The 23,779-nt window shown below is 49.3% G+C and overlaps 2 protein-coding genes across 2 annotated transcripts; one reads left to right on the top strand and one right to left on the bottom strand.

Annotated features, from left to right (window-relative positions):
• Positions 1–4: 4 nt before the first annotated feature.
• On the top strand, positions 5–7,913 carry ANKRD54 (ankyrin repeat domain 54; the record flags this gene model as incomplete). The annotated part of the gene is made up of 8 exons (XM_085323437.1): positions 5–140; positions 569–616; positions 3,110–3,208; positions 3,691–3,762; positions 4,163–4,210; positions 4,334–4,458; positions 5,366–5,473; positions 6,136–7,913. Coding segments are annotated over 8 exons (711 nt in total), but the record flags the coding sequence as incomplete, so codon positions are not given.
• Positions 7,914–17,048: 9,135 nt separating this feature from the next.
• Positions 17,049–19,857, bottom strand: GALR3 (galanin receptor 3). Its single transcript, XM_085323403.1, has 2 exons — positions 19,467–19,857; positions 17,049–18,840 (listed from the first exon to the last, which is right to left on the bottom strand). The coding sequence occupies exons 1-2, from the start codon at positions 19,814–19,816 to the stop codon at positions 17,937–17,939; spliced, it is 1,254 nt and encodes a 417-aa protein (XP_085179529.1). The 5' UTR covers positions 19,817–19,857; the 3' UTR covers positions 17,049–17,936.
• Positions 19,858–23,779: the final 3,922 nt, after the last annotated feature.

Below are 23,779 nucleotides of genomic sequence, written 5' to 3' on the forward strand. Positions count from 1 at the left end.
GGCGGCTCCAGGCGCCCCCCTCGGTTACTTGCACGTCCTGTGGCAGCGGGAGGAGCCCGCGGGCAAGATCCCGGCGCGCCGCCTGCGCAGAGCCGCCCGCCTCCACCGCAGGCTGGGGCCTACGGGCAAGGAGAGCCACGGTGAGCGGGGGCGGCGGGGACCCCCGTCCCCGGGCGGGCCCCTCCAGGCCCGGCCCCCGGGTGGGGGGAGGCCCCGCACTGCGGGCAGGAGGGCAGCCGAGCCGTGCTGTCCCTCAGGCCTCGGTGAGGGTAATGAGGGCGGCTCGGCTCGGCTCGGCTCGGCTCGGCTGAGCTCGGTAAGCGGAGCCTCTGAGGCAGGGAGCCTGCGTGAAGCCGGTAAAGCTGCGGGTTGCCTGTGTGTGGCCTCTAGCAGGAGGTGGGCTCTGCCTGCTGGGGGGCTTGGGAAGGTACCCCCGCTCCCTGTAGTGCGAGGTCCTGCCAGGAGCCTGAGGGCCGTGGCTGGCCTCAGGAGAAAGCAGGGATGTTTCTGTAGGGAAACATTCCTCTTTCCTCTCTGCTTTTGAGTAATTGCCTTCTTTTCTCCCTAGCTCTGAAAAAGCTGCGTGAAGCTGCCAATGGCAATGACTTGGACACAGGTAAGACTCCCCATCTTGTGCTGGGAGTTTTGTCAAGGTTCTTTATTTTAGAAGAGGAGGAAAAAGATGCAACTAGTTTTTAAGAAATGGTGCTTTGGATTATGTAAATCTAGAAACTGCTTTTCCGAAATCTTGTTTCATTTTCTGAGCAGAGTGAGCCTTTCTCTTCTGTCTGGTTTATAGTGTTAGTTGTCTGATTGCCATAAGTCAATGCTCCACTCTTATTTCAGCTCTTTTGGTATATAACTTCTGCCCTACTCTAAGCAGCAAGAAAGTATTCCTTTTGGAAGAAGGAAAAGTTAAAATTATACAAGCCATGACCAATATCTTGAGATTGTGTGGCCCAGTAGATCGTAACAGGGATCAGCACTGGTCTCTTTGTCTGCCTCTCACACTGACTTCAGACAAGGCTCATGGCCTCTGTAAGACTCTGTCTACCCTTTTACGTTATAGATCGTTAGGGTTCTGGTACAAAGCATTCAGTGGCAATATCGTCTTACTGTATCGGCCTCTTATATTGTCCCTCTTGGGGTTTACTGTATCCTCGGTTATGCTGGCCTAACTGTTCCTGCTGTGAAACGAATTGGGAAATGATTTGACTTGTAGAAACTCCTGATATATTAGGAACAGTTGGGTTGTCTAGCATACTTCACCCTCCAGTTCACCCTCTCTTATGTTTTTGCTGGGATATTGAGGGAACAAGAGCAAGCAAGAGGAGTGAGAACACACAGAGCCAGTCTTGCTGTCAAACACCTTGTTTTGTGAACTGACTGATCAGTCAGCTTTGAGCTCTGTCAGTACAGGAAGTATGTGACATGGCATCAGTCACTGAGTCAATAGGAAGACTGAAAGAATCAGACTTAATGAAATCTTATGTTTCTGTCATCTTAGAGTTTAATGATACACATGTATGCGATACACAGATTCCCCYGTTAATAATCTGACTGTGCTTTGTCTACTCAACAACTTGAAGAAGTGTCTGACAGTGAACTTAATCATTCATCAACAAGTAAAAATCTTTGCTCTATTGTGTGGTGACAGCAAGTCTTCACTTGTAAGTTGGTGAGAATGGGAGAAGTTGCATCATTTCCTGCTGGTTTCAGGGAAGGACAGGGTCAAGCATTCCCTGTTAATGATTTCTTCTGGTGGGACTGTCAATCTATGTCAGTCTTCTGTCTAGGGTGTATCAAACTTCCCCCCTTAAGCCACCTCCATCTTTTCAGATGTGACTTTCGCTTAAAGGTGGTCTTTATTGTAGGCATAGAGGAAGAAATTCAAATGTGACCATAATTCTAGCTCTGGAAACTCGTGAGAATGGTAACTTTCAGTTGTCTGAGCTGTCTGTTAACTTTTTTCTAATGCTGGCTGGCTCTGACTGTTACAGGATGTGCTATAAAGATCTCAAAATACAGCAAATCCATCAGTAGTTTTAATAGCTACAGGAGGATCTATACTTTGTGTACTGATTACCATATCAGGAAAATATCAAAAGATCAGGAGCAGTAGCCCTTACAGTTGCCCTTCCACATGTAGATGCTATTCTTAGTTATATAAAAGTCTTTTGAGACCTTACTGGTCTCTTTGCCTCTGCAGTATCCAGTACTGGAGAGCTATAGTGGTTCCTCTGCCTTACCATGAGCAGGTTTTTCCTTCTTATCTGAGAAAGATAGGCACAAGCAGGGCTCGTGGTGGCATTGAAGAAGTAGCTAGGTAGAAGACCAGGGGGAACAAATGAGAGAAAATGATATTAGAGCTTCTAGACAGGACTGCTAGGGCTGCTCACTTGCTCACTTGAAYAGATCGTTCCCTATGGGTATGTTTGCGCTGCTGTTTTGGGGTTAGTGCACTCACCTACCTGCTTCCCAATCAGTAGTCACAGTTAGTATGGAGGAAAAAAAAGGTGTATGGGGGGGGAGTTGAGATAAAACCAGGAAGTGGCATATTCAAAACACGCAAGAGGAGGTGTTTGTTCTCACAGGATGGAGTTACACTGTGAAACTTCTCACCAGAGGTACACGTTGATGTAAAAAGTTTATGAAGACTCATAAAGTAACTGCACAAATACATAGAGGAAGCCTGCTGAGGGCTGTTAAGAGCAGGATTTTAATTCTGACTGAAGTGCAGGCAACTAAAGGCTGTGAGAGGTAGCCTCACATCCTTGCATTCTTCTTATACTCTTCTGTAGACCTTTGCTGCTGATTCTCTTGGAGCCTGAATGCTTTTTTAGATAGATCCTCAGCCTTGGCTGTTATAGCTTTTGTTTTATGGTAGTGAATGCAAGCTGGTGCRAGCTGTAACAGGGTCCCACTGAGGGTGGAGGGCACGTTCTCTAGGCTGGTTTTGCTCAGCCAGGATGCCTGCAGGAGCTGATTCGTTTGCTGCTTGACAGCTGGCAGAGTATGTATCTATGTGTGGATGAGTGAGAGTGTTACCCCTTTCTAATCACATGCCCCTTCAACTCATATGTTTTCTTCCTTATCTTGGTGTTGTCAGTGCAGCAACTCTTGGAGGATGGAACTGACCCCTGTGCTGCAGATGACAAAGGCCGGACAGCCCTGCACTTTGCCTCCTGCAATGGCAATGATCACATTGGTGAGTGGAAAGGGGGCAATCTGTGATCAGACTTCTCTGTGGCAGAGATTTCAGACAAAATGCTTTATTTTTGATTCAACACATGGCAGTGTCTTCTTCCTTGTCTTCTGTGGTAAGACTGTCAACTGAATTCCAGCTCGGGGACTCATCAAGTCCTCCTGTTGAGGTGGGAGCAGCAGCAGCTCCCAGCTYTAGGGCTGTACTGGTGTAGAAGGAAGGATGTCCTCAGTCCTAGTTCTTCCACTCAGTGAGCTCAGTGGCAGTGGTACTTGCTAGATATGTCCTATTTTCTTCTGTATTTACTGCCAAAATCTCAGTTCCCTGTCTGTGGGTGGAAGCTGTCATGCTGGATAGAAGCATTGCTGGTGCAGCATGAGAGGCTTCTTACATGACTGGAGTGGGTATCAGGGACTGTGGCACATGGGCCCTGGCCTGCTGGACAAAGAGAAGGGACTGACATGGCTCTATGTCATTGTTTCCAGTGCAGTTGCTTTTGGACCATGGGGCTGACCCAAACCAGAGAGATGGACTGGGAAACACTCCCTTACATTTGGGTAAGTGCCTTGCAGGTGAGCTTTGCATGCAGAAAGGCGAACACTGACCTGCTGTTTCCTTCCTCTGCATCCTTCTCTCCTGTGCATCACAGTAGCCAATGCCCAGCTGTAAAGACTTAGGAAGGAGTCTTTAGATTTCATTAGCTTTACTCCTCATGAAGGGTTAAGGATYAGAGTTAGGGAAAATCCATTTCCCTCCCTCTGACAGCCCCAAGGAACAAAGAGACCTGTTCCAGAGAGAGTACCTAGGCTTTATCTCAGAGTTACCCTTAACAGTTGAACTATTCCTCTTTTCCATGACAAAGAGCCCTTTGGGAAGTGGTAACCTCCATATTTGAGCAGAAACTCCTTTGTTTCGGGCTAGCACCACTCTGAGTTGTCTTGTGTTTTCTGTCCCCAGCTGCCTGCACAAACCACGTTCCTGTCATCACCACGCTGCTGCGCGGAGGTAACACTTCCTCTTTAAAAATTGTGGCCTATCCTTCCTGGCCCTGCCCCTGTTGATATTGCCCAGGGACGCTAAATCTTTTAGACAGACCTCACTTTCTGTCCTTGCTCATGCATTTCCCAGGGGCCAGAGTTGATGCCTTGGATCGAGCTGGTAGAACCCCGCTGCACCTGGCTAAATCAAAGCTTAACATCCTGCAAGAAGGACTCTCCCACAGCCTGGAGGCCGTACGCCTTGAAGTGAAACAGGTAGAAGAAACACTCTTATGTTCTGGTAAGGTGGTGCAGCTGCTGGCAGTTTCCCTTATCCTTTAGGTCAAATAGCTTTTGGCAGCTGTTTTAAATACCTGTCTATATGCTTTTTGCTGCTTCAGGGAAAGCTTGACTTTTTCCTTCTGTTTTCAGAGACCCTTATTTTTCCAACCACTACCCTGAATTTTTGCAGGACCTCTCTTGGCTGCGATAGGCCAAGGATGCATTGAATATCTTACTTCTCAGGCTGTATGGACCGCTCTTTCTTCAGCCACCATGTAAGATAGACTGCTTGTGATGGACAACTTCAGGGACCACAGCATGAAGCTGTAGTTACGGCATGTGTGTTCTAGTAGGGGCACATGGTGTGTAGGACACTCCTGGCTGCCAAATCCCAGTATAAGCTGCTCTGCTTTCTAATATTTGGGAACATGGGGGACAGGAGCAAGCTGCAGTGCTGCCTCACAAATGTGCAAGGTGTGGGCCTTGTTGTAGGAGCCATCCATCTGATTTTCACTCTTAGTGCAGAAGCAGGTCCTGATGGAGTAGGAAGTCCCTGCTACTCACAGTGAGAGAAGCTAGCTGACCAGGAAGAAAAGCTTGATGCTTTCAAGGCAATCCTAGAACTTGTGCTTCTCCAGCTGGGCTTATCARTCTCACTCATTCTTTGACCGGGCATAGGATCACAATTAGTCTGTCTGAGGCTGATCAACTTCTCTAGTGACTCACTGGGCTCTGCTGCTGGCGGTGGTGCTGGCAGTTGTTTTGCATGTGTTCTTCTTGGGGTCATGTACTCTGCTACACCACCAAGCTGTGCTTGGCAGTTTTAACTGCTTCTCCTGTAAAARCATCATACCCTGGTACAGCTGCATGATGTTTGCCTCTTAATGTTTGTTTGTTTCAGATTATCCAGATGTTAAGGGAATACCTGGAGCGTCTGGGGAGGCATGAGCAAAAGGAACAGCTGGATGACCTCTGCTCCAAGTTACAGATGACCAGCACAAAAGAGCAGGTAGGCAGCACTGAGTTACTATGACTTACTTGTGTTGTGGCTTTTGTATTCAGGAGAATTCAATTGCTTGATCAAAGTGACATTGAAGACAGAGTTACAGAATCGTAGAATGGATGTGTTCTTGCTCATATGGGCTAAGGCAGCCAAGTTCTGTGATGATTTGTGCTTTCTCCTTTGGGAGAAAGCATCACTGTGGCTAGTATACTCAGCAGAGAAGCTAGAGATCAAAGAGGCTGAGTGTCAGGCATTTTAAGGTCAGGAAGCAGCACAGCCTGCAGGTTGCAGGGCCTTTGGAGTCTGTCCTGGTTTTTGCTATACAAGATTGACTCTCAAAAACAGGCTTAGAGGAAGTAGTCTTGATACCAGTGTTAAGTTCTGGATAATGCAGTAACATACTTCCATTTTAAGGACTGGCTAGATTGTGTGAGGTGGAGGTCAAGCATTTATGTCCTGAGGAAGCAGGGAAACTTTCTTTGCATTTGGATCAGGACCGCAGGAGCCCTCCTACATGATTATACAATGGAGGGTTCTTGTCCTAGTGTAAGCTCATTGTAAGCACTGCCAATCATCCTGGTGCCTCTGCTACGTGGGGATTGATGTGATAGTGGACAACTGCACAACTGCTTTCTCCTGCCTAACAGCCAACTTTATTCTTCTGGCAGGTGGATGAGGTTACAGACCTCCTGGCCAGTTTCACATCGCTCAGCCTGCAGATGCAGAAGATGGAGAAGAGGTAACAGGCTTCCAAACCATCTCCCTGATCCAAAAGGAAAAGCCTTAGAGAGAAAGAGAGGAAGCTCCAGCTTGCTTCCTAGACTGCTGAATGAACATTGCTGCCACGAGCCGTTCCTGCCAGATCCACTCTCTYGGTGGTGCTCAGACTGTCCCTGCGGCTGCTGCCACAGCTGCCTCATGGGCTGGCAGCAAGCTTTGGATGATAGAGTGCTGCAGCTGAGACCTTTGAAAAAAGCTGCTCCTCTTTTTATCAGATAGTGCTGAGTAGGATGCCCCTTCTAGAGGCATTCCACCTTCTAAGCTCTTCAATTAAATGTAAGTCGTGGCTGGAGCCGTGTGTGATCACCARTCCTGGCTAATGCCCTCAGCAGCTGACCAGCATCACAAATCTGCTTGGAATAGGGTTCTTTTGCCACCATTGCAGTACAGAGTTGCACAGGGTAGGGAGTGAAAGCCTTGGACAGCAGAAGGGTTTGTGCAAAGGGAATAACACAAACCTAATGCTGCACTCTGGCAGCTGAGCAAATACACTGCCTTTAGAAACAAGGGCAGAGGCTTAATCCTAACCTTTCTCAGAGCCTACAATCAGAAGGAAGAGAATTTATCTGGTTTTGAATGGGGTACAAAGCTTTTAATCACTAGACTAACAGCTTCCACTGACCCCACTTTTTAAATCACTGCCGCTAATTAGTGCTTAAATACTACAGTGAAATACTTGTGAGAAATACTCAGGTAGACAGTTAGCAGATAATAGCTGCCCTGATGCAAGAATTCTGAGGGTGGTTTAATCCTAGTACAGATTTAGGCAGACATCTATATCTTGCAGAGAACCCCACCATAACTGACTCTTCTGTTTCCCTTTACTGGTGGTTTCAGGCTAGAAACCCAGTGGCAACAGGAGGTGTTCTGGAGTCAGCCATATTATTGGGCTGAGATGGGGATGGATTTATGGCTGCTGTAGCAGCAGCAAACCCAGAGCTGACACCTGCGCAATGTTTCTTGCTTGTCATGGAGATGTGCTTTACCAGGCTCTTAAGTTGAGCTTGGGGAAAGAGCTATGACCTCTGCTGGAAGCCTGAGGCAATGCAGCTGTGAAGGATGCAGGGAATTACCATTGCTACTCTCTTGCATCTGCTCCACTGAGATCAGTAATGAAGATGTAGGCAGCTTGGGTTTGGAGCATGGATCYGTGATATCTTGCAGGCAGGGCATAACTGGCAGCAGGAGGAGAAGAATATGCCTAGTAGCAATCTGAATTCCCATCTGTGTACCACACTCAAATCACTTGGTGTGCTGATGCTGATACCCATCTCACAGCTTGAGAATTGTGGGTTTGGAGTGCCCATTCTTAGGATTCAGCTTAATCTTGTAACAGCCACAGTTCAGAGCATTCTTCAGAGACCATCAGGTCGGTTAGCCTCCTGTCATCTAAAAACCGATCCGTTCCTTGTACAGGAAAAGACTTAACTTGACCTCCATGTTCAAAGCTGAGATATCAGAAACACGCATGGCTTTTGATGGGCTGTCCTTGGGGTGTTGGGAAGCCATGGTTGGGACTAACAGTATTGTGTTTTGGCTGGAACTGTCACTGTGAATACTGATGCTTCATTATGATACGGCTGGATGGGAAGGATACTGAGGGAGTGGGAGACAATCTGACCTTTTTGTATTTTGAATTCAATAAAATCCTGTCAGCCTTTTCTGATTCTTAGGCTCATTCCTCCTCCTTTACCTATGTTCCAGGCCCCAGGCACAGCACCTGACTTGGTAACTGCTACTCTCAAACCTAGTACTGAAATTAGAAGTGACAATATCTAGTTGTTTGAATTCAAACACCRATCTGTTTGCAGATTAAAATACTTAGTTGCTGACTCACCTTCTGATCCCATTCCCACAGCCAAGAAATCCAAACTTTAACTCTAGATAGTTGCTGGGAAACGATAAAAACAGAGAAAAGAGAATCTCAACAGGGCTACTTCAAGCTGGCGGAAGACATGTTTTGCGAAGAGGAAAGTGCAGCCTTCCCAGTCTGCACTCCAGCATAAATACAGAGCTAGCTGGGAGAAGGTGGTTAACTCTCGTACATTGCCCATTGCCAAATAAAATGGCTGTACTGTAAAGAAACTGCAAGGGGATGAGGTCCTAAGGAAGGGCATCCTCTGGGCAAGACAGAGAATTCACAGCATGATCCCTGTTTGAGAAGCAGGTGAACTGTATGTCCAGCATTTACTTGTCTTGCTTCTTCCCATCTTCACAGCCTCATGTTGATGTTCATCTATGCCTGGCTGTCTCTGCTTCTGCACTCAGCGACTTTGTTGCTGAGAAGACCACTAAGGTACCCAAAGAGCAGGCTGCTGAGCTTGTCTTTATAGCTGTAGATACCTTTGTTGCAGATGTTATCTGCAAACTTGATGTAGCTTGGAAGCTTTCTTCAAAACCAGGGACATGCTTCAGCTGGGTTCGGAGCTAAGATTTTAGCCTGAGCATAAATTGTTGTCAACAGCTCTTCAGTTTCTTGTTTTGTTTGTTGAAATTTTTAATAACTGTTCCTGTCTGCATGCCTAGAGTGGAAAGTAGAGGCGCTTCAGCCAGCCACGAGCACCCACCTTGCCTGTTTTGCAGCACTGCTGCCTCCATGGGCGGTGAGCCAGAGCTGGGAGTCACTTGAAGGCTGGCAGAAGGAATTGAGGCAAGCAAAGGAGAGCAGGGTTATAGGAAGCTTTTCTGCTACTTTAGTGATAGCGCAAATAAGAGAATATGGGATCCGATTTTCACTAGAGGAAAAATGGATCATGTAGGAATCACTGTAGTCAGTTCTGCTTTTTTGCCCTCAGAGTTAGAGCATTGTGCTGTGGAGAGCCATGCTACTTGTTTGACACTGTTCTGATGAAAGTCACGTGTTTTTTTTGTGTCAGCTGGTCATGCTTGGACCACCCCACCATGCGCAGCAGCTCTGTCTCAAAAACGGTTTGGTGCTGGTGGAGGAAGGAGRGAAAGGAATGGTTACAGGGGGAGAAAGAGAGTGTGGCTTCACATTGTGCCAGAAGCTGTTYGCTGGCACCATCTGGTTCTTCTACTGCTCCTGGCCTAGAGTCTTTGGCCTSATCTTGCAGCTTTTCCCCTGCACCTGCACCCTGGACCACAGATTTCCCTGTGTAGCCCACAGCTGTGAGGTTGGGGGCATCTTTCCACACATCCTGGAAGTGTCTGCTGCAATAATGAAGAAAGAAAACACTCAGCTGCAGAGTTTTCCCTCTGCTATTTATTTTGCCATTAAACTTAAAGAGCCTCCTTATTTTCCCTGTGCTGTGCCATTAACTGCCACCTTCTCAGTTTGTCCACTGTGCGATGGYGCACATCACCCTCGTTGGTGCCATGGTATTGGGCCACCAGCACGCTCTGGCAAACAGGACTTGACTCAAGGCTCATGCTCCCCCATTACAGCCATCTGGCCTCTAAATGTACTATTTCTCCACATCCTCTACAGCAGGACTCTGCAGTGGGGCACTGAAACCTTCGTCACTGAACATAAAAGCAACCTCACTGTCCCTGCAGCCCCTGCGTGAGGGACTTGGGTTGTAAGACCCCRCAACCTAAGCCAGCCAGGTAGAGGATTGGCTCACCAAGGAAGCAAAGACTCAAAACCTGTTTGCATTTCGCTGAGGWTGCACAGCAGAAGCAATAACCCTGTACATAGCCTTGTAATAAAGTTACATAGATGCTATTAAGCAAAAAGCCTTTCTCTGAAGCAGCTGCTCACCCATACAAATGAATCAAAAATGCAAGCAGCAGTATGCATGAACATCCAGAATCTACTGCCTTTCGCTCTTCAGCAATTGAAATAATTAAGCTCCAGGGTATTGAGTCAACAACCTTTTGAGACAGCAGAACTCTATTAGTTCCTCCTCCTTTGCCTTTCGAGCAAACTCCAAATCTCTCACTGTAATTATACTGTGTGCTGCCAAATAGGCCCCATGATGCATCTCTAGCAACCCTCCCACCCTTTTATCTGCTTCCTCTGCTCATTCAGCAAGCAAGTCAGATTTCATCTCCTTCCTCATGGAAAGGTACTGGCAGAAAAAGAATGCCTTTCTGCACTGCACCCAGCCAGAGTGGGAGAGCAGCCCTGGGCTGCTCAGAGTCCRCTGGGTCACTAGATGGAAGAGCTATGAGATTTGATTAGGAAGTTGATAGAGGAGATACGGCAGATAGAGTTGTCTGAGTTTTTCTGAAAGCTTTTTGGGGGAAGAGAGTTTTTAATATAGGGTTTTTAGAAGAATTAAAATAATCAGTTGGCAACTGCTAAGTYGAGAATCAGAAGACAGAAAGCTAAAACCAAAAACACTTAACCAGTTTTGTCTATAGCTAATTGTGCTACATGCCAAAATCGTCCCTGTCACTTTGTTACTGCTCTGCCTGTCAGCTGGCAAGGTTGTCCTGACATGAGCTACATGTTTGCAGTACAGTCTGGGCTGTTTGCAGAGTGTCTGTACAAAGTCTTGTTTCCATGAACACAAAAGAAAACCAGGCAGCACTGAAGCCTGCTGCTCCAGCAGGCTCTGTGCCCAGGAATTGGTGCCTCAGTCCTCCTTGTAACAACTTTTGCTGGCTTTCTGCCTCCCATCCCCATGTGTCTGCAGACAGAGAATCCCCTCAACAAAGCTGCCAGATTTGTACTTGGGATTTCCTGAACAAAAATACAAGAAATGCAAGAAGTCTGACGTGCCAGGAAAGCAGGAGCATGCGCATGATGATCTCCTAGTATATAGGGCTGACACCTCCGGACAGCATCAGGCTCATTACGTATACACAGGGGAGATGCCTGTGTTTCCTGTATGTCCAGCAAATGAGTAAGACTTAGCAAAACTGCCCTGGATGGGCTGGCCAACGTCTCAGTTGATCATCTTCAAAGCATGCTGCGCAAAGTTTCCAAATGGCAGTGAGACAACAGAGAAGAGAGCTGAAGCCCTCAGAGGTCTTGAGGCACAAGGTGAGCATTTCACTCCCTTAAGGCTAAACTTAAAGCACTGAGCAAACTAGAACTGCTTATATTTCAGGCAGGATTTTAAATTATCTGCAGCCACTTGGGACAAGAGCTGGGAATGTGGTGGGCAACATGGCAAATAGTACCAGGAGCAGCACAAAACTGGAGAGAGTAAGTGAGCCTGGCTTGYGCCGGAGCTGGCGCTAGCCCTAGTCTCCTCTTTAGCCAGCACTAGTGTCCCTCCTCTGCCAGTCTCAGCAACCTGTCCCAAATAMACATCTTTCCCTTCTGCAAGGACCATCTGCAATCACCCAGCAATAGTGATCTCTTCTTTGGTGACCAGGTTACTAGCCTAAGTCTCCCCATGGCTGGCTGTCCTCCCACATGCCCTGGCACATCAGGTGGGAGGCTGGCCAATCCTCCACATCTGCYTCCACAGCCTGTCCCAAGAGGCTGTTAACTACTTCAGCCACTGGTATACAGGGCAACGTTTCTCTCCTTTCGGAAGGGGGCATGTAAGGGCCCAGGATACCGTGTGCCAGCCCCTGGAGAGACAAGGCTGGAAAATGCAGGGGTGTAACTCCCCTTCTTGGCAGCCTTTGCCCATGTGCCTAGTCCCTGATGCAGGGAAGGGGTTGGTGGCTACTGCTGCCTTACTCCAGGGACTATTTAACCAACCCTTCCCTGCTTTCATGGCAAAGGTGGCAAGGAAGGAGTAGGCAACCACAGGCAGAGGAACATGGCAGAAGATGCCAGAGCAGAGGCTATGAGTAGGGGGTGTGGGAGTGAGGGACTGCACTGCTACCAGCATCTTTCTCTGAGAGTGCATAAAACTTCACTCTCAGCAAGCAGGGAAGTCAAGAGACCTTGATGTGGATGGAAGGAGAAAGATTTAATTTAGCCTGATTAAAGCTTTAATTTAACCTGGCTTGGGTGCTGCAGTGCTGGCAGAGTTTGGAGATGGGGGAATGTATCCCACATGGAGCAGGAGGCCAAGAGAGGATAGGAGACAGCATGAGAAGGTCCAGACCGCCTGTGGGTAGAGAGGGAGAAGGAAGAGCCTGAGACCTCCAGATTTTTGGGTGCCTTTGGGGCATGCCTCAGTGGCAGAGCTGTTGGGGTGTTCCCAGCCCTGCCACCACCTGGAGCTGCAGTCCTAGCACTGGGCAGAGGTGGCCCAAGCTGGGGAGGTAGGGAGTCTGCTGAGTATAGCCTCGTTAGAGCAGCCCTGCCCACCATGACCCAACCACCACATCTTCCTCTGCTACAAGTCCTGCTGCCACCATTACATGACCAAGGGCATCCGTACATGATCCTAAAACAGCCAGAAAACACAAGCCTCCCAGTTTCTCCCTGCCCCAGTGTGATGCTGCACTCAGCCACTTTCCAGTTGTGGCAAACTAGCCTCTCTAGAGTTAAAGCAAAGCTCGTCAGCCTGGGTGAGGACAAGTACAGGCAAGTAATCATTAATTAAGGAAAAAAGCTGGGAGCAGAGTCTGCAGTACACTAATCAGTCTGGAGGAGAGGCTGTGTTTATAGGAATGGTTAGAAAAAAGCAATTAAGCTYATTCGGCTTTAATTAAAGTCAGATCCATATCAAGGACATGACACCTTTTCTTTGCTTCTACCTTTGAGCTATTAAACCAGTTGGAGCTTGTACTGCTTCTGCTACTGGACTGACAGGAATTCCTTCCTGACTCCGGCCAGCTCTGAGGCCACCTGCATCCCCCAGCGTCAAGCTGGGTGCAGTGTCTGCCTTTCCTGCTTATGTGCTCCCCAAAATGGGGACCTTTAGTAGTAGGCAGAGCTAAGGGAAGGGTGCTGGAGCTTGCAGACATCTGCCCTGCTAAATTCACCTTCCATCACAAGTTTTCCCCTTGCCCCTCTGCCCTGATTCAAGCTTAGCCCAGCCATGCAGCAGTCAGTCTCGACTTGATCGTTGGCTTGGCTCCCCTCTGCGCCACAGCCCAGCTGCCAGTACTGAAGGTTCAGACAGGGAGGAACAGGATCAGGGCTGAGCCACAGCCCGGTCTCGCATGGGCAAGAACAGGCAGGGTCGGGCCAAGCCACGTCATCGCTCCAGCCTCAATTCCCTTCTCTCTCCAACAGTTTGAGCTCTGACGCGGGCCCTCACCCAGAGAAACTATTGAGTTAGTCACATTACCTTGAGGATGCTCATGGCTACTTGGGCTGGCCCCCAACCACGCAGTCACCTGCAAAGGGTGACTGCAGCGAGCTGCAGGCTTAGCGACTCTGGAGAACCCGGGCAGAGCATGCTGGAGGTGTTTCTGGAGGGACCTGGCTTCAGAGGAGCTGCAGGAACCACGGAGGAAGGAGCTACTGTGTCAAGGAAGCCAGAAAAATCAGAAATAGAGATAGGAAGCAAAGGAGGCTTAAGGTGCAGAGAGCAACATCAAACACTCAAGTGGAAAAAAGCAGTAATGCTCAGCACAACAATCCAGCTGGCCTCGGTGCAGGGAAAGAGGTGTCCTTGCTGCTGAGCTCTAGTGGGCTGTTCAACAGCTTCGGCAGGGGTTAGAAATACCACGTCACTTGAGAATTTTAAAAGCAGGCAGGACAAAGCAGTAGGGGAAGATTTACGCAAGCAGAGGCAGGAGATGAGAAAAGAGCAGAAATAAGGAGGGGGAGGTGTTGTGTCCCTGCAGCATTGCCCAGGGCAGCTAACATGCACGAGAGCTCTACAAGCCCTGTAGCTTCCTTTGCTGTCTGATTTCCCCCATCCCAGCCATGCAGTKCCCACCACCCCATATTTGGCTTGACAGGGAAGTCTTTTGGCTGAGACAGTTGAGGCAGGACATTAATCCTCCTTCCCTTCCRGGAGAGATCTGCAGATGATTGCAATTGCTAAGGACCAACCATCAAACTGCATCCTCCACTGYTAGGGATGAGGCAGGTCAGCCAGAAGTTCCCAGGAGAGGGAAGGCATCTTGAGGAGGCTCACTTGGCTCAGCAAGGCCAGGGCTGCGGGCATAAAGCAGCAACTATTAACTTTGCTGTGGCCCAAAAGTGCTGAAGGAGAAGGACAGGGTGTTTCCAACAGTGTCAGGCGGGACAGGAGCATTACAGCCCTGCCAGTAGAGAGCTGGAATGGAGTGGGGCCAGGAGCCACAGAGACAGCTTCTGTTTCCTCCCTTCCTGAGATGCCAAAAATCTTCATTTTCTAACTGCAGCTGCTGGCTGCCTCTCTGAGGTCCCACTGTGCACAAGGGGAAGCAATRGCACTGGTGGTTTCCAGAGCCTGCGCAGGGCTCAGGACACCACCAATGGGGGCTGTGCTGCCTCCAACGATTCTACATTTGTCACAGGCTTATGCGAGCAATCAGCTCCCAACAATCAGYAGGCTGTCAGCAGATTACTCACAGCGTGAGCCTGCATCTTGGAGGGGTTAACCTGYCAGCTGCACCTCTGTCTGCAGCATCCCTTGCAAACTCACCAATGTGGGTGCWCCTATCTTCTGGCTGACGTACCTTGCTGTTTTAATTTAGCTATAAAGACAGCAGTATGATCCCTGCAGATTTCTAGCCTATGGAGTCTGCCACAATATCTTGACCTTGTATCTCTACTTGGAAAGTCAGCCTGTAGGCCTTTGGTGGGAGGAGTAACTCCATGCACACACCAATTGAGGGTAGCTATGGAGGGAAAAGGGAAGGCAGCCGTACTGAAAGGAGAGATGATTGGCAAGCATGTTCACTCTGAAACCTACTGCTGCCTCAAAGGTCTTTAACCATTTTCCAGCTGAGCTCTTTAGCACGACTGCCCAGTGTCCCACAATATTATTGCTTTTACTAAACACCTTTTGCCAAGCTTCCTCTTTTTCACCTGATATTAGGGCATTATTGCTGCAGAAGTCTGCATCACGTTAGAGGTTACACATTCAAGAGCTGCACAGCACTATTTAAACTGTATGTGCAATTAAGGAAAAGGAGGGCCATTGTGATCATATAAAATTTAAAGTAAATGTTGGCCTGGGACAGTGGTTGGTTTACTGCTTTGCAGCTGAAGCATGCTGCTGCGTCCCAGCCTGGCTGCAGGATTTCACAGGAGGTTGCAGTGGAGCTCTCAGGGGCTTGAGCTCAGCGCTACAGGTTTGAACAAAGAGCTCATCTCTTACGGGAGCTCTGCCAACAGAAAGCCATCTCAGTGAGGATAAACTGTGGACCTGACAATCTTTGCCACTCTTAGAGTAAAGCGAAGGCCCTGGGGGTGTCTACTGGAAGCATGATGCTAACAGAGGTTTCTCCCTCATCTCTCACCACAGAGGTCCTTCCATGTCAGGTCCCCTTTACTTCCTCAGGGCTTGCACGGCCAGACAAAAGCAGTCCCTTTCCCCCTTCACAGTCTCTTCGGTGACCTGCCCATGTCTTTCCTAAGGCTTCTTCCTGGGCTTGTCCCACAGCGTCACCAAAAGCTGGGTAAGCCATGGGGGGACAGTGTGGGGGCCTTGCCCTGCTCCTGGAGTGACTGCTGGTACAGATGTCACCAGAGTGTTTCTGACCCTAACCTGGTTTTCCCATCTCCCTGGAAGTAGAGGGCAGATTGGAGGGGGCTGGAGAGGCAGAAGGCAGCTGTCATCACGTACATGCAGCATATGGACTTTGCCTCCTGGGAAAGTGGAGTGCCCCTGCTCTGTCCTCTTCCCCACTCCACTCATGTCATTACTACATCTGGCCTGAAACACGCAACGCATCTTCCTCCATCTGCAAGTTCTGCCAGGAGCATTTTGTTTCGGGTGAGGAAGAGTGAAACAGGGAGGGAAGATTACTTTTATTCTCCCATGACACTCATCTCCTGACTCTCCTGCAAGTGTTTGCAATAGGGGCCTCCCCTCTGCCTCCTGGCTGCCCACCTGGCCTGGACAGAAGGGGACAACCCTTCCTCTTTGTCCTTGCTTCTTTGCCAGCCTGGTAGTTCCCTTTTCCACAGGAACATTTTATCTTCTGCTGGCTGCAGTACTCTTCTCTTCCTGCCATGTCCCTGTGGATTCCTCAGCAGCCTCCTCCTGCCCAGAAGGAGCTGGTTTTCAGTGTTGATGGAGCTGCCTTGTCAGCTGCATGCTTAGAGCTCCGGTCTGCCAGGCACTATGGAAATTAATTTTCAGTGGTGTAAGTGCCACCAGCTCCCTTCCTCAGTGTGCCCTTGTGACACAGCCCAGAGGCAGGGAGTTGTCTGGAGATGGGGATGCTTGCTGTGCAGCTTGTCACCTTCATTCCTAGACTGATCAAAGGCCCTGCTTGGAGGATGTTTTTCTCGGTTTCTCTGTCAAGCTGGTGATGCAGAGAAATGCTGGTGAAAACTGCCATGGGACTGGGGCCCCTTGAGGTTGAATGATGCCCACCATAGCTCTGGAGCAGTATGATGCTTCTGGGTATGTGTGTTGGGAAGAAGGCTCCTACCAAAATGTGGGTCCTCTGCCCTTTCTTCTGCCCCTCTGCTTCTTCCCCTTGCTTTATTCTTCCTTCTCCTCACCAGCGTTTTCTGTCTTAGTGAATATCTCCCACCTTCTAACCTGCTTATTGCCCAGCCCTTACATTTATCATGTATATTGCTCCCCTCTCATCTGTTCTTTCACCACCCCTCCTTTTTCCTCTTTCTGCTTCTACGTCTCTCTACATCTATTAGGATTATATATTGAATACTAGTGGTGCTCTAGGACGCTTCTTCAAACCCTCAGCTTTGCTTCTTCCATTCCCTTCTGCAGTGTCTGCAAAGTCAAAACAAATAATAATATCCCACTAATGACTTGGGAACATCAGACTGGTCAGACAGCTCATATATTCTCTATAAGCCAAATAGGAGAGCTGCATGCCAGGCAGAGAGTGCAGCCAGGACACAGCAAATGCAACAAGCAGAGGAAAGTACAGGTGTTTATTCAGGTCAAGCAGGGGAGAAATTCCAGCACCTCCTGGTGAATGTGATCCCTGAAGCTCTTCCCATCCTTCCCACAGCAAGGACTGATGATCCTTTCCACCTTGAACATCAGAGCATCCATAGGTACAGGGGGAGGGTGTCAGCACACAAGCCTTTCTGGCCTTCACCTTCTGTGACATAAATCATTTGAACATGACTGGTGACTGCTGCAGAATCAGTATAATCAAAGTATTGATACAAATGGCTGACTTCCTTGTAAGTGGGACAGTATTTCAGATAAGGCCCTCTCTGATGTGGCTGCAGTGGCTAGGGAAGSGGGGAAGGGGGATTAGACCTGCCTCTGGATCACGAGAAAAGAAAGGCACAGGGGAAGGGGATGGTGTTTCACTGCTTGGGCCTGGACATAGCACCCCAACTCTGCCAGCTACTGTACTCACATAGAGGTCTGTGTGCACTCTTTCCACCCTTCCTACTCATGCTCTGAAGTATTTTCCATAGCTTGGATTTCCTACCAGGATGTTTTCATTTTGGTTGCTTCTCTCCTGGAGTTTCAAGGTGCTTCAGAAAATTAGCAAGTTAGGAAGCTGAAAAACAGAGGCCTTAAAACATATTGACAAGAACACCACCTAGATCACTTGGTATCACATTAATGTGGCTCTCTGTTCTGTGTTATATGGGTGAATTATGCCAATCCTAGATGAATGATGTGAGCGAGTCTGTGAGCAACAGGTTAACCATTGCCTCAGGAGCTTTTGGTGGCTTTGCTGGGTCCATTTCCTACTGCCCCACACTTCTCTGTCCATTTGGGAATGGAGCAGTTACTCACAGGCTGGATAACAGGTTTCTTCATTTTGCTCATCTGCAGTGAACAGTCACAAATTCTGGAGTTCTCCTTGGAGGGGTCACAGCCAGGGGGTGGCCAGCTGTTGCCAGAGTTTCCTCCTCCAGCAATCCTTTGTGAACAGAGACCATAGCATCTTGTAGCTGGTGAGTCCATGTTCTGGTGTAACTGGCATCTTCAGGGTCCCTCTTCAGTGGACCAGGGCAGGACCTGGTATTCTCCTCTCCGACTTGGGTCACCTCAGTGTTGCCTCTATAGAAACCTCTGGTGTTGTTGGTGAAACCTTTGCCCGCATTGACCATGTGGACTTTATTTCCAACTCTCTTCTTCTTTTTTCTGTTCTTGTTCTGGAAGAAGATGCAGGTGAAGACCTGCTTGAAACGCTTGCGGAAATGCTTGGAGATGAGAGCATAGACAATGGGGTTGAGACAGGAATTGGCATACGACAGGCAGTGGGAAGCCAGGCGACAGGCATAAGTGGCTCGGTTGAAGGGAAAGTGGCCAAACCAGAAGCACAAGATGACCAAGTGGTGGGGCAGCCAGCAGAGGCAGAATAGGATGGCCACTGCCACAATCATCTTGGTGACCTTACGCTTAGCCTTCCGGGCCTCTGAGATCCTCTCAAGGGGTTCTACAGAGGTCCACAGGAACTTGATGGTCCTGGCATATGCCAGGCTCACCACAGTCACAGGCAGGAGGTACCCAAAAACAAACGTAAGGATGTCCAAAATCTTTCGGCGCTGGTCCTCCCAGATTGGGACACAGATGGGCATCCCATGGTAATGGACAATCTGGTAGTAACTGAGGTAAGGCCCTGCGAAGAGCAGTGACAGCGACCAGATCACTAAAATGGCCACTCCTGCATTTCGGGAGGTGCGGAGATCCCGAGACTTCAGCGGATAACGAATAGCCAGGTACCTGGTGGGGAGAGGAAGGAGAAGGAGAGACCAAACAAAATGGGTGGGTAAGTTACATCCCTGACTTCCTGCCCCATGGAGCTGCCTTCTGCGCATCCCTTACTATATAGCCACCCATCTCTCCTCCCTTCTCCTCTGCTTAGGAGGGAGAATTATGTTGAATTCACACAGTGATCAGGATCACMCCAATGGCAGAGGCAGGATCTCCCTCACCTTCTCTGCCATTCTAGCTTGGGCAGAGCAAGCAGCATGGCTCCTGAATCAGGGAAGAAAAGAAGAGGAGCAGGACCCTCACAGTGCCTTATCTCTCCTCTGGCACACTGCTGCTCTGGGCCTTTGGTGCTCTTGGCTCTAACCAGCAGACACTAAGTCCCTGTGTGTGCCTGCACTCCTCCTGTCAAAGTGAGGAAAGGAAAGGACTGGGTAACCAGACTGTGAGCTTGACTAGGTGCTGAGAGAGGGCATGGGGAGATGGGGAGAAGAGTTCACAGTCCCTGCTTCTGGAGAGACCCTACCTGCTTCTTATAGGGCACTGGATGGGGCAAGGACTGGCCTTTCTCTTACTCCTTAGAGGTGACTAACACATTGTCCTTGAGCTGAGAGAATCAAAGGTGAGGAGATACTTGCCTGTCAATGGAGACCGCAGCCAAGGTGAAGCTGCTGGCATACATGGTGAGGTAGATAAGGAAATGCACAGTCTTGCAGGCAAAGGGCCCAAAGAGCCACCCATCCAAGGTGTAAATGGTGGCTTGGAAGGGGACACAGCAGATGATGAAGCACAAGTCAGCCATGGCCAGGTTAAGGATGAAGAGGTTGGTGGTGTTGTATTTCACTTTGCCATTACGCAGCAGCACGGCCAGCACCAGCCCATTCCCCACGGTGCCCAGAAGAAAGATGAGGGAGAAGATCACAGGCACAATAATCCCTGCAGCTTGCACCTCCAGGCTGTCAGAGGAGGTGTTCCAGCCCTCTGGCATCTCCCCATCAGACAGAGCCAGCCTATTCAGGAAGAAAAAGAGAAACAGCATCTCTTYCAGGTCCAGACTGTGCATTGCTGTGGATGCACAGGTGCCATTCAGTGTTGTCCACAGTCTCCACACTAGGCTAGCTTTGATCTGTCCTCCAGAGCCCTAGCCCTAGAATTGGTGCCAGATCCCTAGATGCCTGTGTATCCTGTGCCTTCTGAAGCAGTTGGAGGCCCTGTCTGCTTCCCACTTGGAATGTGGTGTTGGGAATATGTGCAGAGGGGGAACATGATCYGAGATCCACAGAGATTCACAAATCCTATTGGGTCATGGCAAACCCACAGATGGAGGGAGCCAGGAGGTAATCAACTTAGAGAGATGTTTGGGAGGTTAAGAGGATTGCAGAGGAATGACACTGAGCTGGACTTAAACCTTGCTCCACTGACAGCAAGTAGCAGAGTAAAGCCTTTGTCTGATGACCACATTTCTCCCCAAGAGGTCAACCTCCAATAAACTGATTAAATGATGACATCAATATCCTTGTGACATCACTGGCAAGAATGCTGTTGGGATCAGTCAGCCCATACCTCCCTAGCTTGAGTGAATTGAGACAAAACACCTTTTCCCTGCCTGGATTCATGTCCACACCATGGCATCTCCAATGCTCCCAGCCTCTGAAGGACCCTCTGCCATACCACCTCACCTTCTCTACATTCTTTATAAAATGTCAAAGCTGCTAAATCTCTTGGAATGCCTTGTTTTGGCAAGTTTTAATCCCATCTTGTATTCAACAGGGCTCAGTGAGGGCTGCAAAGACATAGGAATGGTGGCTCCTGTCGGGTGCAAGCAGTCCTGGTACCCTCAGCCTCCACCATGTCAGCCACTGGGGTTATGCCACCACCACCAGCAGCAGAGATATGATACCTACCACGCAGGATAACACATCTCAATGACAGCACACTAGCATGCTCATGTCCCAGGGGAACTCAGTKCCTCTTTCAGCTGGGGCCAAATTCACCTAGGGCCTGGCTACCCGTTACTCTGTTTGCATAGTAATATTCAATGTAGGAGATGAGACTAGGAACAGCTCTTCCTGATGCTGAGAGAAGCTAGCCAGCTGAGATGGTGGAGGCTAAATCAATGYGTGAGCAGCTGGGAGAAGCAATTTGCACTATACTGTATTATCACCTTTATCTTGTTTTCATCTCTGAGTTCAAAGGGCCTGGAGAAATGCAGAGAGTGTCAATAGTCTGACGGTTTAGGGGATTGCTAGCCCAGTAGATATGGCACAGGAAAGGGGAATCAGCTGTTGGGTCCTATTCTGCCCTTGGGACCTGGCCCAACTCACTCACAGTCTGCTGCTGTTTGGGCTCTTCTCCACTCTTTGCACAGCTCTGTGCTGCCAAGTGTCTGTCTCTGTGATATGGGAGAGAATGTGCGGGGAGACCCAGAGCATCATGAAGCAAAAACTGATAATCATTGCAAAGGAGTGCAATTTATCCCAAAGCTCAAGGAGAGAGGTATTGTGATCTGCTGCAAAACTTCCTCCAACACTGAGTAATACAGCTCTCAGGCAGGGAGCGCAAACACTCTATCTCCTAAAAGCCTTTGCCCTATTGTTCTATCATTAGAACAAATTGTCCTTCACTGAGCAGCAACGAAAAGGGTAAGACACCATTATCTAGCAACTGCTGAGATGCAAKAAACTCTTTTTTTGGATAGTGCAAGCTCTTTCACCCCATACTTCCCCATCTCTCAGTTCACACTGCTTCTCCTTTTGCGCAGCCTTTTTATATCGTACCAAAAGGTCATTCCTGTCTCTCTGGCTCTGCAGTCCCCTCTGTCCCACTAAAAACTATCATCTCCTCCATTCTGGCCCCATGGGATCTTTCTGCTCTGGCAGAGGTCAGTGCGCTTGCACACCTCGTATGTAGGCTACAGTGCATCTCTGGGCATCAGCTTCTTCTCTGCTAACAGAGTCCAAGGCTGCCCCTTCACTTGGGAAGTTGACACTCACCTTTGGGAGGAAGAGCCTGCTGCTTCGCAGCTCTCTCAGGAGAGACCTTCAGCSCAGGCAGTGGCAGCAAGGAGAAGGTAGCCTGCTGCTCCACAGGATGCAGGCCACGGAGAGCTGGTCTGGGCAATGCTGTCGCCCCTGCCTGTGTTCTGCCACTCAGCTCTGTTTTTCTGGTCTCTGTAAGCCGCCAGCTCCGCTTTCTTTTCTTCTCGCTCCCACACTCTGCTCTCTCTTGAGCTCCTTTCACTCTCTCTCTCTGTCTTCCCCTTTTCCCTCCCTCTGCTCTTGCTGCTGATCCATTGATCTCTCTTTTTCTTTTTTTCTTTTTCTTCTCTTCTCCCTGAGGTTGAATTTGGAGTTAACTCCTCTCTGCCCAGCCTTCCTGTGCGTTCAGCTACTTCCCCTTTCCAGTGAGGCAGGGACTATGGAGAAAAATTGTGCTGTTCTTGCATGGAAGAAGAAAGATGGAGATGAAAAGAGATTTCTGCAGATCCTGGCAAGCCCTGCAGAGACCCTGTCTCCTCTTGGTCTTCAGGAAGTGTTTCTAAACACCTCCAGGAAACATATACATCCTGTCACAGCTATCCTGATCCCTTCCTGCCCCATTCTTGGGATATGAATCTGAACCCTCTGGAGAATGAGAAATTAACTATTATCATTAGCTGTTATTAAGTAATTGTTAGTAGAATAGCAATAACTGCCAGACCAGACTCTTCCTCAGTCTCTCCCATAATGGCAGACCCTCAGGAAGAAGGAGAAAGCAGGCTTTTGATTTCTGTCTAGCCCAGGTCTAACATCTCTCCAGTGTCCCTATGCCAGGATGCTGTGATATGTGTGTGGGGAATTGCCAGAGGGGTTGTACTCTGTTAGCACTGCTTGATATGTCCTATGCTCCAGCTGACCTGAGGAGAGGTAACCCTGATCCATGCAGCCCTCCTTTTTCTTCCCTTCCACTTTGCAGCTGCATCCACCTCTGTAATGGAACATGTGCCCTGCAGGCCTCCAATTGCACAGGCTGGGGCTAAGTGTAGCTCATCAGGCGGGGAGGAGGAAAGGGGGGGGGGGCACATGAATATGGAGGAGAGGACATGTAAGCCAGGAGTGGCTTGGTGGCCTTTTCCTGAGGAAGACTCAAAAACCACCAGAGATGCAAGAAGCAKTTGAGGAGATGTGAGGCAAAAATCCCATGATCTCTGAGGTGACTCAGGCCTCTGACAATACCTCCTGTCCCAGGCAGGCTTGCTTTGCCACATGAGTCCAACTGCAGTTCACCCTTCCACAGAGCAAGGGGAAAGAAACGGCAAGCATGGCTAGGATCAGAGAGCGGGGACTCGTACATCTCAGTGGATCCCACATCTCCATGGGAACAGGCCTGTTTGCTGGCAAGTGGCCTTTTCAGGCCACTGAGCAAGTGGGGAGCATCTGCTGACTCTTCATTCCCTCTGGGGTTTGTTGAGAAGGGCCTGGATGTCTCTTCGAATCACAGCCACTCGACAGCCTGCTCTGGAAGGCAAAATGGACAGATTGGATGTGAAGCAGGAGGATGCACCGGTCTCTTCCTCTCCACTTCAGCCCCTTCTCCCTGGGGCAGAGCTGGTGGAGGTAGCTTCTCTGGTGTAGTTTTGCATGGAGGTGCTCTGCCATCSAAATTTGCCCCCACAGAATCACAAAATCACAGAATGGTTGAGGTTGGAAGGGACCTCTGGAGGCCAGCTAGTCCAATCTCCCCTTCTCAAGCAGGGTCACCTAGAATACACTGGACAGGATCATGTCCAGGGGGGGTTTTGAATATCTCCAGAGAAGGAGGCTCCACAAACKCTCTGGGCAACCTGTTCCAGGGCTCTGTTACTCTGGGGCCCTGGGGTCSTGGACCCCATGGCATTTTCCCCGCAGGGGCTGCCAGCTCAAGCATCACTCTGGTTGAAGACCTCCCCCACCCATATCCCCAACACCCTCTA

The sequence above is a fragment of the Rhea americana genome, unplaced genomic scaffold, assembly GCF_003343005.1.
Source record: "Rhea americana isolate MKP2758 unplaced genomic scaffold, rheAme1 scaffold_85, whole genome shotgun sequence".
In the NCBI taxonomy this organism is placed as follows: Eukaryota; Metazoa; Chordata; class Aves; order Rheiformes; family Rheidae; genus Rhea; species Rhea americana.